The 17,527-nt window shown below is 43.0% G+C and overlaps 1 protein-coding gene across 1 annotated transcript in view; it reads right to left on the bottom strand.

Annotated features, from left to right (window-relative positions):
* Positions 1-2,109: 2,109 nt before the first annotated feature.
* LOC123508108 overlaps positions 2,110-17,527 on the bottom strand; it is an 88,322-nt gene continuing 72,904 nt past the window's right edge. The window contains exon 3 of the mRNA XM_045261589.1: positions 2,110-4,213. Within this exon, the coding sequence (XP_045117524.1) occupies positions 4,005-4,213 (209 nt within the window). The 3' untranslated portion in view covers positions 2,110-4,004. The remainder of the gene's footprint in view (positions 4,214-17,527) is intronic.

Below are 17,527 nucleotides of genomic sequence, written 5' to 3' on the forward strand. Positions count from 1 at the left end.
AAATTTTGGGTTCGTCTTTGTGTTTATAGAGCAGTTTTTAAAATTATGTTAACATGCTGGAGTTTTAAGTTTCATTGAACTTGCATACTTGATGGATTTCCAAACTACAAAGTAAATTCTAATTGGACCATATATTTTCCTGTTTTTACCTATATCTGTGTTGTCGTGGTCAATAAAATGATTGAATTGGTGTGTGTGTGTGTGTGTGTGTGTGTGTGTGTGTGTGTGTGTGTGTGTGTGTGTGTGTGTGTGTGTGTGTGCGTGCGTGCGTGCGTGCGTGCGTGCGCGCGCGGGCGCCAGATAGGTGAATGTGAAAAAGTAAGTGCTGTAAGCCTTTAAGTTTAATTAAATACCGCTGAGGCTCATTAAGTTGTTGGAACACTAATTAATCTACGCTTAACTTACCTGAGAGATGCTTAATTACCTACCTGTCTCCAGCACTGCCTCACGTCACTTACCTGGCCGTGGGAAGACGTGTGTGTGTGTGTGTGTGTGTGTGTGTGTGTGTGTGTGTGTGTGTGTGTGTGTTTAACAAGAGGGAGATCAAAGCAAACAAACAGTCTCTTTCATTTGTTTTATTGGTGACCGTCTCCTCTCGGCTTATTCTCTCTCTCTCTCTCTCTCTCTCTCTCTCTCTCTCTCTCTCTCTCTCTCTCTCTCTCTCTCTCTCTCTCTCTCTCTCTGTAGCCCATTCTTCTGTCTTAATACTCTCCTCCTCCTCCTCCTCCTCCTCCTTCTCCTTCTCTTCTTCCTTCTCCTTCCTCTGCTTTCCCCCTCTCTCTCCCTCCATTTTTTGCGATACACGATAGCAAACACGCACTTCTGGTCTGTCTTTCTGTCTTTGTGTTTGTTTCATTGCTTTTAGTTGTGTTTGTATCAGTGTGTGTGTGTGTGTGTGTGTGTGTGTGTGTGTGTGTGTGTGTGTGTGTGTGTGTGTGTTTGTGTGTTTGTGTGTGTTTGTTTGTTTGTCTTTTTTTTGTCTTTTTTTTGTCTATTTTCTCTCTCTCTCTCTCTCTCTCTCTCTCTCTCTCTCTCTCTCTCTCTCTCTCTCTCTCTCTCTCTCTCTCTCTCTCCACGTAAAAAAGGGAAGAGCTCCTTGCTAATGGTCACACTACAGCAAGAGGCAGTACAGCGCAGAGCCACAGTTCACCGCAGCTGGGAGCGAGGGAAAGGGGACCAGCCAAAGATGTAGACAGTTATGAAAAGCAGTAATGTAGTGAAAGCATGTGGTAAATTATCGTTTTTATTTTGAATGCGACAACGAAGAGTTAAGTGAATAGTTTAAGTAAATAAGGCAGGATATTTGTATGGAGTAATAATAATGATGGTAGTAGTAATAATAATAATAATAATAATAATAATAATAATAATAATAATAATAATAATAAGAGGTAATAATTATGGTACTCAAAGTTGGATGTATGTATGAAGTATGATCACCATTAAATGAACGAACATCTACACCTCCGAATTATTGTTATATACACGACGAGGGAGATCGGAACAAACAAATGACGATCGTGAACAGAGTAAAGAGTTTCCAATGCCAGAAAGGAAAAAAAAAAAAAAATAACGGTATTAGTAGTAGTACGAAATGGCTAGGAGGCTAAAGATAGACAGTGGGAACGCTTAGATGGCTGGATAGATAGACTAGACATAGGTAAGCGTATAGGAAACCAGGGACTTGAAGACTTTATTATGGTATCCAGCTAGACATCGTGACAGCAACAGCAACAGGAACACCTAAGCTTCTGGAACACGTCACCTAACACCCTCTTAGTATCCCCAGCCTCTTCCTTCACAACTTCACATCCTCCTCTTCTTCTTACCCCTACATCTATTCTTTGCCTCTTTCTCCTATTCTTCCCTCTTTATTTTACTTGATTTTCCTTACACTGATTGTTTCTTTTGTTTTTGGTATCTTCTATGTACTCATCTCTTCAATTCTATCCTCCTCCTCCTCCTCCTCCTCCTCCTCCTCCTCCTCCTCCTCCTCCTCCTCCTCCTCCTCCTCCTCCTCCTCCTCCTCCTCTTCTCATCTGACGTTTAAAAATTCTCGTCATGTTTACAGGAGTGTGATATCTCCTATTTCGTCTAATCTTTATTCTCCTCTCTCCCTATCCTTTCTCTCTCTCTCTCTCTCTCTCTCTCTCTCTCTCTCTCTCTCTCTCTCTCTCTCTCTCTCTCTCTCTCTCTCTCTCTCTCTCTCTCTCTGCTCTTATCTTTCCAGTTTCCGTCACTCCTCATCCGTTCTCTCCCTCTCCCTGTTCTCCTTATTCGGCCCTATCCTCTCTCTCTCTCTCTGAATTTTTCCTTTATTTTCTCTCCCTCTCTCTCCATTTCTCTTCTCCCCCTTTTCAATAATTCCTTCGTTTCTCTCTGTACCCTTTTTTAACCTCCGCCTCCTCCTCCTCCTCCCATGTGGTCGTGCACCGCAGAATAATCTCCCTTTAGGTGCATTAAGCGATGGCTGTGCTCTCTCTCTCTCTCTCTCTCTCTCTCTCTCTCTCTCTCTCTCTCTCTCTCTCTCTCTCTCTCTCTCTCTCTCTCTCTCTCTCTCTCTCTCTCTCTAGGGAGTTACAAAATTTGGGTGCTTCTTTGTCTAAATCTTTGGAATAGTAGTAGTAGTAGTAGTAGTAGTAGTAGTAGTAGTAGTAGTAGTAGTAGTAGTAGTAGTAGTAGTAGTAGTAGTAGTAGTATTAGCAGTGTTTGTGGTATTAGCAGTATTAGTATGATTAATAATAATCGTTAAATGCACCCTTTATTGCAAGCGCCCTCAGCCCTTTGTCTTTAAACCTGAAAGTTTCATCTCATATCTCACCCCTCCTCCATTTCTTCCCAGCTTTTCCTCCTTCCGTCCTTCCTTATTTTCCTCCGTTTATCTTTTTTCCCTTTTACCCTTTTCGTTCCTTCATTCCATCTCGCCTGACTTTTCTTGCCTTATTTCACATCCCAGTCTGCCCTTCACTATATTCTCCCTCACTTCTCCCCGCCTGGCCAGCACTACATACAGCACTACCGGAGAAAAGGTTCCAATACAGCAGGCGTTACTAGGAGGCGTAAGAACAGCTGACAGCAAGGTGAAGTAGTACTCTCATAGATAGCTTGTAGACATTACCACGTAGATTTATCAATATTTACAATGAAATGACGACATAGGGTTTTGTAAATAACTCTGTCTGGTGGAAAATAAACCTTCCAAGATGTAAACAGTAAAGCGTCTGGAGTCCAGGTGTTCTGATGTACATACCTATACAAATAAAAAAAAAGAAAAAAATTGGTTAAACACTCTTCGAACAGTAACATGGACACTCAACAACAGCAACAACACGGGCCACTCACTACCTGGACCACACCTGTTGTCTAAGGTAATTATTGCCTTAGATATAAACTGCCACTCATGTCACCTGTATATAAAAACAACGACGTTTGATTATAGACATCCACTGACGTGACGAGATCTGTCGCCGCACCTCAGCCGCAGTGCTGGGGAGCCAGCCTGGGCTGCCGGTGGGGATGAGCACAGCAACACAGCGAGCGTCGCGCAGGACACCTCGCGGGACACAGGCAGGAACGGACACGAAGCCCACACCACCAACCTGACCTCATGCCCTGTGCAAACCAGTCCATCCCTACCAAGCTCCGCGCCCCCTGGGGTGAGAGCAAGGACTGGGCGAAAGGCGGATGGTGCCAGGCAAAGGTCGGGGTGCAGGCGGGGGTCAGGGCGCCCACTGTCAGCCGTGAGAAAAAAAAAAAAGGGAAACCCTTCCCTCGTAATAGACATGAAGTTCCGTTTTGACGCGGACACTTCTAGGTGAAGGTGAGGGTGTCACGGTAGGAGCAGTGTGTCTCCGTCATGTCCTGGAAGGGTGACGAGAGACACCCTGGGGTGGGCAGGAGGAGGCTGCCGTCCCGCCGCAACCCCAAGGCATCTTGAGGCGCTGCTCACCACGAGAAAAGAGCCAGGGAGTTCCAAGACGCCGAGGAGCGGGCGGCGCGGGGCTTCAGGAATGGCTGGGGTCTGGACTATTGGAGGGTTGGGGGCTGGAGGCGGGGTGAGGGGGGTTGGAAGATGAGTCGGAGAGGCCGGTGGAGGCGAGGTCAGGGCTGGAGTCAGGCTGAGTGGATGGAACTTGCGTCGCGGTGATGTTGTTGTGTATTCCCGCCGAGGCCGCCTGTAGCTCCCTCATGATGTCCTCGTTCTCCTTCCTCACTGTGGGCAGAGAGACACGCTGTCAGTAGTGGACCTAGGCTGTGTGTGTGTGTGTGTGTGTGTGTGTGTGTGTGTGTGTGTGTGTGTGTGTGTGTGTGTGTGTGTGTGTGTGTTACGCACACCTACACCCATGACACGTATAAAATAACAATGATGGCGACTACTACTGCTACTTATTAAGATAATTATTGTTGTTGTTTTTATTTTTTTATTTTTTATGCAGGAGGGGCAACTGGCCAAGGGCAAAACATTATGTAAAAAAAGGCCCCCTGGTTTGCCAGTTCCCTTAAAAGTCACGGGAGTTATCCAAAATTCAGGGACAAATGTTTTGAGACCTCTCTCTTAAAAGAAGTCAAGTTGTAGGAAGATGAAAATATTATTATTGCTACTAATTATTATTATTATTATTATTATTATTATTATTATTATTATTATTATTATTATTATTATTATTATTATTATTTACAAGTACTGGTGCTGCTGTTATTGCTGCTGCTGCTACTGCTACTGCTACTACAAACATTTATTAAGGTTATTTTTACTGCTGCTAATACTACATTACTAATTTAACCGTTATTTTTATTATCAGTATCATTATCAGCATCATGCACACGAAGATCTTGACAGACTAACAACCTAGTGAAGTGTTGTCCTTATAAGCCACGTATGCACTGAACAAAACAAAAGAAACCGGGAATGCAGTTTATTTTGATGGGAGTCAGTGTTGGGCTGTGTCACGTCACTTGGCACCAGCAAGAGGAGCAGTGCCAGCGGTGCCAAAAGGTAACGCCGTGCCAACCAGAATGATGAGCACCACAGATCCACCACCCGATATATTTACTTCATGCCCGCCCATGGCTCACCTCATAACTTATGCCCTGGCTCGTAACTCCGTCGGCACCATCACTTCCGCCTCGTGTGGAGAGGGACACGCAGGCGTTTTTTTTTTCGCACTTTATTGTTTTTTGTACGTGGTGATGTTATTGGCTTTAGTAGGAACCTTTGTGTGTGTGTGTGTGTGTCCTGTTTCCTATTGAGTCACACATCGTATACTGGACTCTGTGAACCCCGCGTCCCTGCGTCCTTGACTTTCACTTCCCCTACGAACCTTACAACTCGGCAAGGAAAAGCTGACTAGAAGTGACTCAGTAACTCCGTTTAATTCCAGCACTCGCTTCGTTCATTGGACGTCCCGTCGCTCTCACACCATTCACAGCCTCCCTCTATTCGTGTCCTCCCCAGACTATCTGAGGGCAGGAAAACACTCGACACAGGCTGCACTGAAAAGCTGCTCTCAGCATAAAAGTCATTAATCGTACGTGGCTCGACCCTTGATGACTCGTCGATGTATTCAGACGTTCAGGGGAGGGGAAAAGAGCAAGCAGTACTTATCAGCCTGCGCCTTGTGACTCGCTTTGTTTCATTGTTCACGGCGCTCTCTGAATGAGCTTGCCGCCTGCGCCGACGAGGCACGTCACGGTGCGGGTCCTGATCCTCAGTTACGGGATGTCTATGAGGAGCGAGCGGGGCGTCCACTCCAAGGATATAGTGTCAAGTATCGGGTACAGCAGCCAGGGCACCACAGTCTTGAAGGTGACATGGGCGGTCACCAGCAGCAGGGCAGCAAGGCGAAGATTACGGTGAAGGGATGACGGGTAGAGGAAGGCGCGGGTGAAGGCCTCTTGTTGCACGCCCGGGGCATCGATGGCATCAGATTCGACGAATGGGCGTGGGGAGTGGCTCCGCCGGGATGATTGTGACCTCAGCGGAGTACCGAGTTTGCTGCTGCCGCTGGACCAGGCCAAAGAGTCCGTGGATGGCCAGGACATGGACACACTCAGGTGTCGGCTTCGTAGGTAGCCTGTCGGGGTGGTGTGACGGGAGGAAGGTGTCCATCTGCGGACATATCGCTGTGTGCATGTGGGCGAGGAGCTGCTGCTGCGGTGCGGCACACGACCCAGACCCAGACCCACGCTGTCCAGAGACGAGAAGGAGGAGTAGGTGGAGCCACTACCCGCCCGCAAGGGACTGTTACGCGAGTAATCCTCGTGGTAGGAAGAGGACAGTGACGGGGGCGCAGTGCTGGCCATGGTGGCGATCGGGGAGAAGTGGGTGAAGGACTGTAATTTACGGAACGTCACGAGGCAAGCTGGTTGATCACCACAACACAACACCCGTCACGGATCACAGCACAAGCACCACAAGCTTTCTGCGGGCGGCTTCTGCATCACTACAGTGTGTGTACAGGTTCACGCCAGGCACTGACGCCACTCAGGGGTGCTAAGCAGAGCAGGGAGGGTGTGCTGGTGACTCTGCCGGAGATATTCCCAGCCCTTGGCGGCCGGATGTCACGTGTGTGTGTGTGTGTGTGTGTGTGTGTGTGTGTGTGTGTGTGTGTCTGTGTGTGTACGGGCAAGCAACTCAGCTGTGAGTGTCAGTGGATGTGGGAGCGTGACGGAGCTTGTGTCTGCAGGAGTATTTCTAACCACTGTGAGCTGCGGCGAGCAACAGTAGCAGCAGCAGCAGCAGTGTACGCGACTCTCCCTTACCGCAACACGGACGCTGTACCATCCCGCCACACCTTAGCACTTTCGCAACAACACCAGCTGACGTGCCGTTTAAAACACCACCCTTGCGCAACGGAGCCACGGTCTCGAACTGCTGCGCGCGGAAACAGGCCCAGAATAGTTATGAGTCTCTTGCAACTACGTGTGACACTGTGACAAGAGAGGCGAAGGGACATGATGGTTGCCAGCTTAACCCTCTCTACACACACCCACCCACACTCACTACAGATCCCTCCTCTCTCTCCTCTCTCCCCTTCCCTCCTTTTCCTAACTTCTATCCTTTGTCTCCTTTCTTCCTTACCTAAATCCTTTCCTCTCTTTTCCTTACCACAGGTCACTGCAAATATCACTACTAACCACCACCACCACCACCACCACCACCACCACCACCACTATCACTATCACCACCACCACCGCCGCCAACACCGCCACCGCCACCATCATCATCATCATAATTCTCACTCATCACACTCAAGAAGTCGTTGTCTTGAATTGTGATGACTTAATACAAACTTTCTTCTCTCTCACTAGGTCGATTTCTCTTGAACGTGTGTGTGTGTGTGTGTGTGTGTGTGTGTGTGTGTGTGTGTGTGTGTGTGTGTGTGTGTGTGTTGTTGTTGTTGTTGTTGTTGAAGTGAAGGATAGAAATGATTCTTTTAATATTATTTTTTTTTTATCCTTGACAGTTCGTTATGTGGTTTGGAGATTGTGAATCTTCTTCTTCTTCTTCTTCTTCTTCTTCTTCTTCTTCTTCTTCTTCTTCTTCTTTCTTCTTCTTCTTCTTCTTCTTCTTCTTCTTCTTCTTCTTCTTCTTCTTCTTCTTCTTCTTCTTCTTCTTCTTCTTCTTCTTCTTCTTCTTCTTCTTCTTCTTCTTCTTCTTCTTCTTCTTCTTCTTCTTCTTCTTCTTCTTCTTCTTCTTCTTCTTCTTCTTCTTCTTCTTCTTCTTCTTCTTCTTCTTCTTCTTCTTGTTCTTGTTCTTGTTCTTGTTCTTGTTCTTCTTCTTCTTCTTCTTCTTCTTCTTATTATTATTGCTATTTTCTTTTTTCCTTTTTCCTCCTCCTCCTCTTCTGGTCTTGTTATTATTGTTATTTTATTCCTCTTTCTCCTTCTCCCTTTGAAGAACGCATACAAAATTAATATGTTCTCCCTATCAAAGCATAGATCAAAAGGGGATCCGATAGTGCTTTACAAAATTGTTAAGAGTTTCACTAATGAGTCCTGATCTCTACTTAACATTCAACCAAACAAATGTTACAAGAAAAAGTTGATTCATATAGGTAAGCGATTTCAAACAAATGAAACGAAGCATTTTTCTTAGCGTTTAGGAAATGTTCGTAGTTGTCTTCCGCCGTGATACAGTGGAACCATGTGCTCTTTGGGGTCCGAGGGATCTCCAAGCACACGGGTTGGAATCCTGTCCACGGTGCGAGTGTAGGTTGGGCTTCCTCACTCGGGGCAATGGTTTCCTAGCGGGTGGGCTTTGAGATAGGAGGTACCACAAAAAGTACCCCCTTCAGCCCATAAAGTCCAGTGAAATGCCCACATGGTATAAAAATAAAGAAACTCAAATACTGAAAATCTTTAAAAACTGTCGTGACATGTATCTAGAAACTAATCCCAGGTTGTCTTTGTTCCAGTGAGAATAACGAACGCTTTCTCTTGATAATATGTGTCATCTGATTGGGGGATATGTCATTTAGGAAGAAAAAACAACTTTTACAACAAAGAAAATTGATCGGATTAAAGAATTTCTTAGTGATGGCAAGCTTCCTCGGTGACTAACCGCTGATCACGTCACAATAATGGTAAAAGAAATAGTCCTTGCAGACCACCTGACCCATTACTCTTGTCATCTTGTAGTCCTCCTCCTCTTCCTCTCTTCTTCCTGTGGTGATGGCGTAGGGTAGTTTTTCTCAGACATTTCGTAAGGACCTTCAGATATGTTGCTGTTTATATAACCTTTGTATTCTCCCCTTCCTCCTCGTCCTTCACTACCACCACCACCACTCCTCCTCCTCCTCCTCCTCCTCCTCCTCCTCCTCCTCGTTTTTTCATCATCTAGGGAAGGTTCTGGACAGGCTGAACTTTTTTCATCATTAGTGAATCGTCTAGGGAGACTTTTCGGGGAGGTCGCTTCCACCCCGTCTTGGCCGTGCCCTTCCTCCCTTCCTCCCTCCCTTCACCGCCTTGTACTTCTCTCTCATCTTCCCACTAGCTTTCTTCTCCTTATCCTATTCCTTCTCTCTATAGCATTTTCTCCCTTTCTCTTTCTTCCATCATTCTTTCGTTTGTTTGTTGTCTCTTACTCTTTACGTTCCTTTCCTTCATTTGTTTTCCTTTCTCGTATTTCTGTATATCCATTTCTCCCTTCACTTTCTCTCCCTTCCCTCATTTTATTCTTTCCTTCCTTTATATTCTTCTCCCATATCTTTCCCACCCTTGTCTTTCCATTCCTTCCTACTTCTTTCCTCTCTTTATCGCTTCACCCTACCTTCCTTCCCTCTCTTCCTCTCCCATCCTTCCTACTGCTCCTTCCTCCCCTCTCATCCCTGTCTTCCCTTTCTCCCTGTTCTCTGGGCTGGCTGGAATAAAAAATGGATAATTGGTACAGGGCAGGTAACGATGTAAGGGGATACTCGTGTTGTGTGCCATTCGTTCACTTATTAAGGGTATGTCACTTGAATCCCTTTGTGCTGGTTGTGACTGGGCTACTGAGCATTTAATTCTTTTCATATATTCCCTTATGCCTTCATGTTTATATTTCTTAGTCCCCTTAATGAGGTACTTAAATTTCATGAGAATCGGACAAAAGATAACAAAATCCACCTCTTAAGTAAAAATCCGTCACATTGCCTTAAGGTTTTGACTCTCACGTGATACATCTGGGACATCTTTACTTCTTCTACAGCTGTTGTTCTTTTTTCTCTCGTTTTTGACAGCTGGCGTCTGGTCTTTTTAGTTTCCCTCCGTCATGTTCTTTGTTTATGATTACTGTGGTTATAAATTACGTTTTCTTTTTTTTTTTCTTCTGATTGCATATACAGTAAATATTACCACTATAATTGTTGTTGTTGTTGTTGTTGTTGTTGTTGGTGGTGGTGGTGGTGGTGTTGTTGTTGTTGTTGTTAGTGGTGGTATTGTTATTATTGTTTTTGTTGTTGTTGTTGTTGATTTTGTTATTGTTGTTGATCTCCTCCTCCTCCTCCTCCTCCTCCTCTTATAAGTACTACTAATTACTACTACTATATTGCTACTTCTACTACTACTATTACTATATTACTATCTCTACTACTACTACTACTACTACTACTACTACTACTACGTACTATGATTTTATGTTACAGACGGGAGCATCGCATCGGGAATGAAGGACGCAGGAGAGGCGGTTAGAAAGTGAGTAATGATTGTCGTTATTTTATGTCACACCGTTATCGTGAATGTCCAGCTCTTCGTCCTTATTAATTGTGTGCGAGAGTTTATCGTGCATATCTATCATGAGTGAATGCATTATAAACAGTGCTGAGTTATTATGTTGGCTATCAAAGGGTGACTTTTTTTTTTTTTTTTTTCGTTTAACCTCCTCCATTCTGGTTACTATTTGGTGATTTTTTAACAGCTTCAGAAACTTATGTGGGGCATTGAAATAGTGAAGACTGGCCATGTCTTCTGACCTCCATAGACGCTTCCTAATGCAAATAAAATCGTCTAATCATACTCAAAACTCATAGTAAAAATGTCTTCCAGTACTGAACGGGTTAAGCATTTCTGTGTCAAATCTCGAAATTAATTAATAGAGTATAAAAAGTATTACGTTTTCCAAGTGTTTTCATGATTAGAACGATAGTTTAGCAAAAATTCTAAGTCACCACTAAGGACACAAATGCCAGGAACTCATCTATTAATATTTGTACCTTTCGAAAACTCCTAAGGTGACGGAAGGAGAAGAGTAATTTTATTAGTTCCCCATCGAAACTTCCTATTTTCTTTAGTGTGCACGTTTTCTGTTAGTGTTCTTGAGGAGCTTCTCAGTCTGCACTCTTCTATGTAATGTATACTGACCTCTGGGAGTGACTCAGAGAAGGATTAACTGAGGATACAACACCGCGCGCCGCCTCCCCTCCTTCCTTTCCTCCTGCTTCCCCTCTCCTTCCCCCTCTTCCTCTCTTACCGCATCCCACTCTCCCTTTCCTACACCAAGACCAGATTATTTCTCTCCCCAGTGCCCTGACCTCCTCCTCCTCCTCCTCCTCCTCCTCCTCTCACTTGCTCTGTTGTGTCCCTTCCCTCCCCTGTTGCTCCGATCTTAAGTGCTTTCCTCTCTCTCTCTCTCTCTCTCTCTCTCTCTCTCTCTCTCTCTCTCTCTCTCTCCAGGCCACCGTAACCCTTAATTTTCCCCTTTAATCACTGGCGTAATTCCCCTTATGCTCCCCTCACGCTCCCCTTTATACTCCTTTTCATGCTCCCCTTACCTTAGTCTACCTTCTATTACTCCTTCAACTCCCTACTTCATACTGACTATATTCTTCCTTAGTCCTTTTTTTTCCTTTTTTTCTTTTATTTCTTCTTTGGTAGCAGCTCCTCACTTCCCAGAACCTCAGACAGACAGACAGACATACAGACGGACAGACGGACAGATAGACAGCGCCCCAACACTTCTTTCTCCTTTTCTTCTCTCATTCCCCTTATGCTTTCCTCCCCACAGCCTCGCATATCCTCCTTAAGCACCTCATTTTCCTATTCCTCATTTTTTTTTATACCTTCGTGCAGTTCTTACCAGGCGTCCCCATCCCCCCCCTCTTTTTTCTTTTATTCTTTCTCTTCTTTTCTTTTTGTCTTGTCTCTTCTTCGCTCTCCTTTGCTTTTCATTCACGTGTTTTCTTTTTTTTCTCATTTTCTGTTTGTTTAATTTTTCTTTCTTGTTTCTTTTCTGTTTCCTTTCCTTCTTGTCTTCTCTTTTCTATTTTAATTTTCTCTTCTTTTCTCTTTTCTATTCTGTATTTTTTCTCTTCTCTCTTCTTTTGTTTTCTTTCCTTTCCTTTCCTTTTTCCTTTCCTTTCCACGCCATTTTGCTTTTATTTCTATTCTTTCGCTTCTCCTTTGTTTCTTTACTTTACTCTCGTTTCTTTTTGTTTCTTTTCCTCGTGTCTTATTCTCCTACAATCTGCCGCCAGTAGCACAATCTTTCTGTTTTACTTCTACTGTTATAACTCTCTACAGTCTCTTTAAATTGTGCCATTATTCCTCCTCCCTCATTCCTGCGTGAAGCACCCTCTTTTCTCCTCCTTCCTCCCTAATTCCTCCTTGCAACTGCCTCATTGTCTCTTTAACTTTCCATTCACCTTTACGATGTTTTTTTTCCCCCTCATCTTCCTTGTTCTTTCTCGTATTTTCCCTTTCTTTCTGTTTCTGTCCCTCATCCCTCCTAAACCAGTCAAACCTAACCCAGCCTAACCCAACCTAATCTAACCCAACCTAACCCAACCTAACCTAACCCTGCCTAATCTAATCTAACCTAACCTAACCAAATCTAACCTAACCTAACGTAACCCAGCCCAACCCAACCTAATCTAACCTAACCTAACCTAACCTAACCTAACCTAACCTAACCCAACCTAACCTAACCCAGACCAACCCAACGCACCCTAATCTAATTTTTTTCCCTCTCCTCCCTTATTCCTTCTTGCAACACTCTTTTCCGGTATTCGCCTCAACGCCCTTCTTTTATTTCCTTCCTTTTGCTCCCTCGCATTCCTCCCTGCATCTCTTTCTTCCCACTTCTCTCATTCTTCCTCAACAATTCGGTCACTTCTTTCCTCTCCCTCGTTAGCTCGCCACCATCTCATGATAAGGAATGGTCGAAGCTTTTCAATAAGCACTGTAAGCCATTTCCACGCTTAATCCCTTCAGTACTGGGATACATTTTCGACTTGAGATTTTTGTACGATTAGATCATTTTATTGACATTACGAAGGGTCTATGGAGGTCAGAAGATTAATGGCCACAGTCTTCACTATTTTAATCTCCACATAAGTTCCTGAAGCTGTATAAAATCACCAAATAGTAAGCAGAATGAATATGATAACGCGTCATGGTACTGAAGGGGTTGAATGTTTACCATGGCTGCCTTTATAGCGATCCCACATACCCTCAAAGTACCGGGTCAGGAAGTTTTATACATATGCTTCACTTAATTATAATTGTCTACTTCGGTATGTGTTGTACTGTCTTTCTAGTCAGTTTTGTCTTACTTTGCTTGTTCCGTCCTATTTTGCTGCGTTATTTTGTTATTCCCGGGACAAACAAACTATTGGGCAAGGAGAGTGTGTATAAACGTCTTACTTTAACTGTTTGCTTCCCTATGTGTTGTACTGTCCACGTTTTTTTTAATTAGTCTGCCCCTTTTTCTTCTTTTCGTTTGGCCCGCCTTGTCTTGCCTCGTTTTTGTTATTCTCGAAATCATCAAACTGTGGAATAAGGAAAGTTTATAATATCATCGTCTCAATCTAACAGCTTACTTCCCTATGTGTTGTACTGTCAATCTCTTTCTGATCAATCTGTCCTCTTTTTTTCCTATTCCTTTTCCCCGCCTTGTTTTGGCCACTTTTATTTCATCATTTCCGAGACTAACAAACAATAGGATAAAGAAAGTATATGTAGAAACGTCTCCATTGTCTTTCTAATCAGTCTATTCCCTTTTTTCGTATTCCCGCCTTGTTTTGCCACTTTTACTTTGTTATTCCCAAGACTAACAAACAATAGGGTGAGGAAAGTATATGTAGAAACGTCTCAATTTAACACTTTACTGTCGATGTCTTTCTAATCAGTCTATCCCCTTATTCGTCTTGTTTTGCCAATTTAACTAACAAACAATAGTTTCCTCAATTTAACAGCTTCCTTCCCCATATGCTGTACTGTCCATGTCTTTCTAATCAATCTGTTCCCTTTTTAGTGCAGTCCTTACCATGCATCCTTACTCCCCTCCTTTTTTTTTTTTTAATCTTCTTTCCTTTCTCTTGTTTTTGTCTTGTATTTTCTTCTCTTTCCTTTTGTTTGGCCCTCCTTGTCTTGCCTCGTTTATTTTGTTAGCGTCCCTCCGTTTTCTTTACGTGGAAAGGAGACAGAGGCGAAGGACAACAAACAACTAATTAAGGTAGGTTCGTTGAGTTGCCGCTGCCCCAGAAAAAAAGTTGAGAAAATGGGTCCAATCAGGGCAGCCAATTACGTTCCAGGAGGTGTCTTGGTACTCCTGACTAGAGAGAGACGTCCGACTAATGCTGAGGTGGAAAGCATACTCGGCAAGAAATCCCCAGTGTTTGCTCTCTCTCTCTCTCTCTCTCTCTCTCTCTCTCTCTCTCTCTCTCTCTCTCTCTCTCATTCGCCCTGTATTATTCTCTCCTTTACTTTCATCATAGTCTTGTTTTTGTCTTGATTCTTTTTTTCCCGAAATATAGGAAAACATTTACACATAGATCTTCATTGCTTCCTCTTTATTTTCGCTCTCCATTCCTGTCTCGTTCGTGCTAGCTAGACCCTAAACTCATCCTATTTATTGTCGTTCTGGTTTGATGCTCTGTTGAAACGTTCATGTAGTGCGAAGGTGAATTCATTAACATGATCAGCCAGAAATCTATAGGTTTTGTTTATCTCTCGGTCGCTGCCATGCTCTGTTCAACTTAGACCCTCGTTCCACATCAGCTATCTTCGTTGTCTCCGTGTCATCCCTCATTGTCGTTCTCTCTTTATTTCTTGACTTCTAATGCTTAGTGGAGGAAAACTAAATGAGAAAATTGAAGTCAGGAATAAAAAATCTCTTCCCTAAAAGAAAGAATACTGAAGAAGAGTCAATTCTGGTTTAGATGTTAGTTATATTCTTTTAACCTTCAATACCGAGACGCATTTTTACTTTATTTTTTAGGTATGATTAGATGATTTTATTTGCATTAGGAAGGGTCTATGGAAGTCAAAAGAATTATGGCCAGAGTTTTTACTATTCTAACACCCACATATGTTTCTGAAGCTGTATAAAATCGCCAAATTAGTAACAAGAATGAATATGGAAACGCGGCATGGTACTGAATGGGTTAATGTTGTTCTTCCTCCTTCTCCTCCCTCCAGTACCTTCGTATCTCTTTATCTTTTCTCCATTTCTGCCCTTCACGTAAATGTTTCCAGGTTAAAATGCTTGTATCTACCTTATTTTCCTACTATTGTGCCTTATCATCCGTCCAGTCTTCTCGTGTTTCTATCCCTTACGTGTCTGTCATTCCCGTTCATACTTTCCGGCAGGTGAGTTCAGGACCACCACCCACGCACACCTTGTCCACCTGTAACCTGACACTGCACGCTGTTTGTTGCCCCCTCATCCTGTCATGTTCTGGCTTGTTATGCATTATTGTGTTACCTAACTCACCCTCCCATCCTCCCATGCCCCATCACCATACATACAGACAGACACAAACTCTCTCTCTCTCTCTCTCTCTCTCTCTCTCTCTCTCTCTCTCTCTCTCTCTCTCTCTCTCTCTCTCCCTTGGGCAGTACCGCCATCAAACACGATTAATAGTATATTGCCCGTAAAATGACATCCACAAAAGATAAAAAGCAAATTTGTTTGATGGACTTGAAAGTTTAGATACAGCACTCGTTCATTTATTATTGTTACTTTTTTTTTTTTTTTTTTGTAATGTACGAGGATATATAACATTCAGTAAATATTTCACACACACACACGCACACACACACACACACCTACATACACACATACGCACACACACACGCACACGCACTCACACGCACAATCGCACACGCACGCACAATCGCACACGCACGCACGTACACACATGCAATCATCATTTGGGCAGGTGTTGTGTACAGGTAGCGTCAGTAACACCAGTGTGGCTGTGGTGCGTCAATGAACGCACGAAGCCCTTATTGAGACTGGGAACAACAGTATGCCAGACACAAAATACAGGTAACACTGGTGGCTACTGCAGGTAATTACTTCCCGTCTGTGGCAGTAGGGAGTGGAGGGTGGGGAGAGAGCTTTGTGTTTTTTTGTCTTTTTCTATTATAGTAATCCTAGATCAGTCCACATCGTAAGAACTGTTAGGAGTGTTGTGGCCTATTTTTTTCTTTATAACACACACACACACACACACACACACACACACACACACACACACACACACACACACACACACACACACACACACTCTCTCTCTCTCTCTCTCTCTCTCTCTCTCTCTTGTAATGTGAAATGAGTTTATCATACCTTTTTATCTAGTGATGTAATTGATATTGTGCCTTACCTCTTGCTTTGTTATGTTATGTATACTGTAAGCTTCCCTCTGGTCAGTTTCTTTGTAGTGCAGTTATGTAATTGGTATCGCCTCGCACGTATTGCTGTTGTGTATGTATTTTATGTGTATCGTGAAATCCCAGGCAGGTTAACATCCCAGCCAGCATTTTACTTACGAAATGTTTCCCCTAAAGTGATTTTTCCCGTACTAGGTTAGGTAATTTTAAGGTAGGTTAGGTTAGGTTAAGGTAGGCTATGGTAGAATAGGGTTAGCTTAGGTTAGGTTAGGTTAAGTAGGTTACATTTGATTACTTTAGTATGAATTAGCAAGGGTTTTTAAGAATAGTTGCTTGGTTAGTTTAAGTTAGGTTCAGTTATATTTAGGTTAGATTAAGTTACATTTGAGTAAGTTAGTATAAATTTCGTAGCGTTATAAGAACAATTTTTTGGTTAAGTTCGATAAGATGCAGGTGAATCTGTTTATTTTTATGTTGTATATGTGTGTGGAATTGACTTGGTGAGATTTTCAGGAAGGAATCTTAGCGAGTGAAATTAACTTGCCTGAAATTCACCGTGAGAGCTTCGTGTAATTGTTCTTGTGTTCAGCCACGTGCAGTGAAGCGTCGTGCCTTTACGAGTCACGTGGACTATTAACCCTTTGACAGCCACTTGGTACATCTTTCCCTAATTACCAATCACTCTGAGGCACTTTTACTTGTTCTACAGCCTGTGCCAATCGTATAACTGAGAACAAACTGCAAAATGTATTCGCTTCACCTCAATCTTTCTTGTAGATGCTTAAAAGACTTCACTCGTTGCTTCCGGTGGTGCTGATTGGTTCTTGTCGCAGTGAAAGAGTTTAGGTGGAAAGCTTTAACATATAACTCTGCTCTGTTACGCTCTATGTATTTCCCATTATTGTTATTCATTATTTGCATTTATTTATGGAATTTTCTTCGCATTTTCCACTCATTTTCACTCATGCAGAGGGTCTTATGTATTTATTATCGTTTTATTTTAACTAGTTATTTTAATTATCCAGCGTTACTTCATCCACATATCCTCGGGTTAATTATTATGTACTCTCTCTGTCTCTCTCTCTCTCTCTCTCTCTCTCTCTCTCTCTCTCTCTCTCTCTCTCTCTCCTCTGATGAAAAATGTAAAGTATCAAGGAGAGAAGTAGAGAAATGCATTTTTTAATATATTATTGTTGGTGATTCATATTTTCTTTCCCGTTGCATAAATGAATAATCAACATGAGTTACTTTACGTATGTAATTATTTTTTCTGTTCTGTAAAGTATTCAGAATATATTCATATTTTTTCGATATGCCGGAGAGAAATAATACATTTTTTACTCTGATTTAATTGTTTCCTTTACACATAATTTAATGAGATCATCCGTATATTTTACGTTATTTTTTTTCATTTATCCATTTATTTATTTTGGCC

The sequence above is a fragment of the Portunus trituberculatus genome, chromosome 24 (genome assembly GCF_017591435.1).
Source record: "Portunus trituberculatus isolate SZX2019 chromosome 24, ASM1759143v1, whole genome shotgun sequence".
Taxonomy (NCBI): Eukaryota; Metazoa; Arthropoda; class Malacostraca; order Decapoda; family Portunidae; genus Portunus; species Portunus trituberculatus.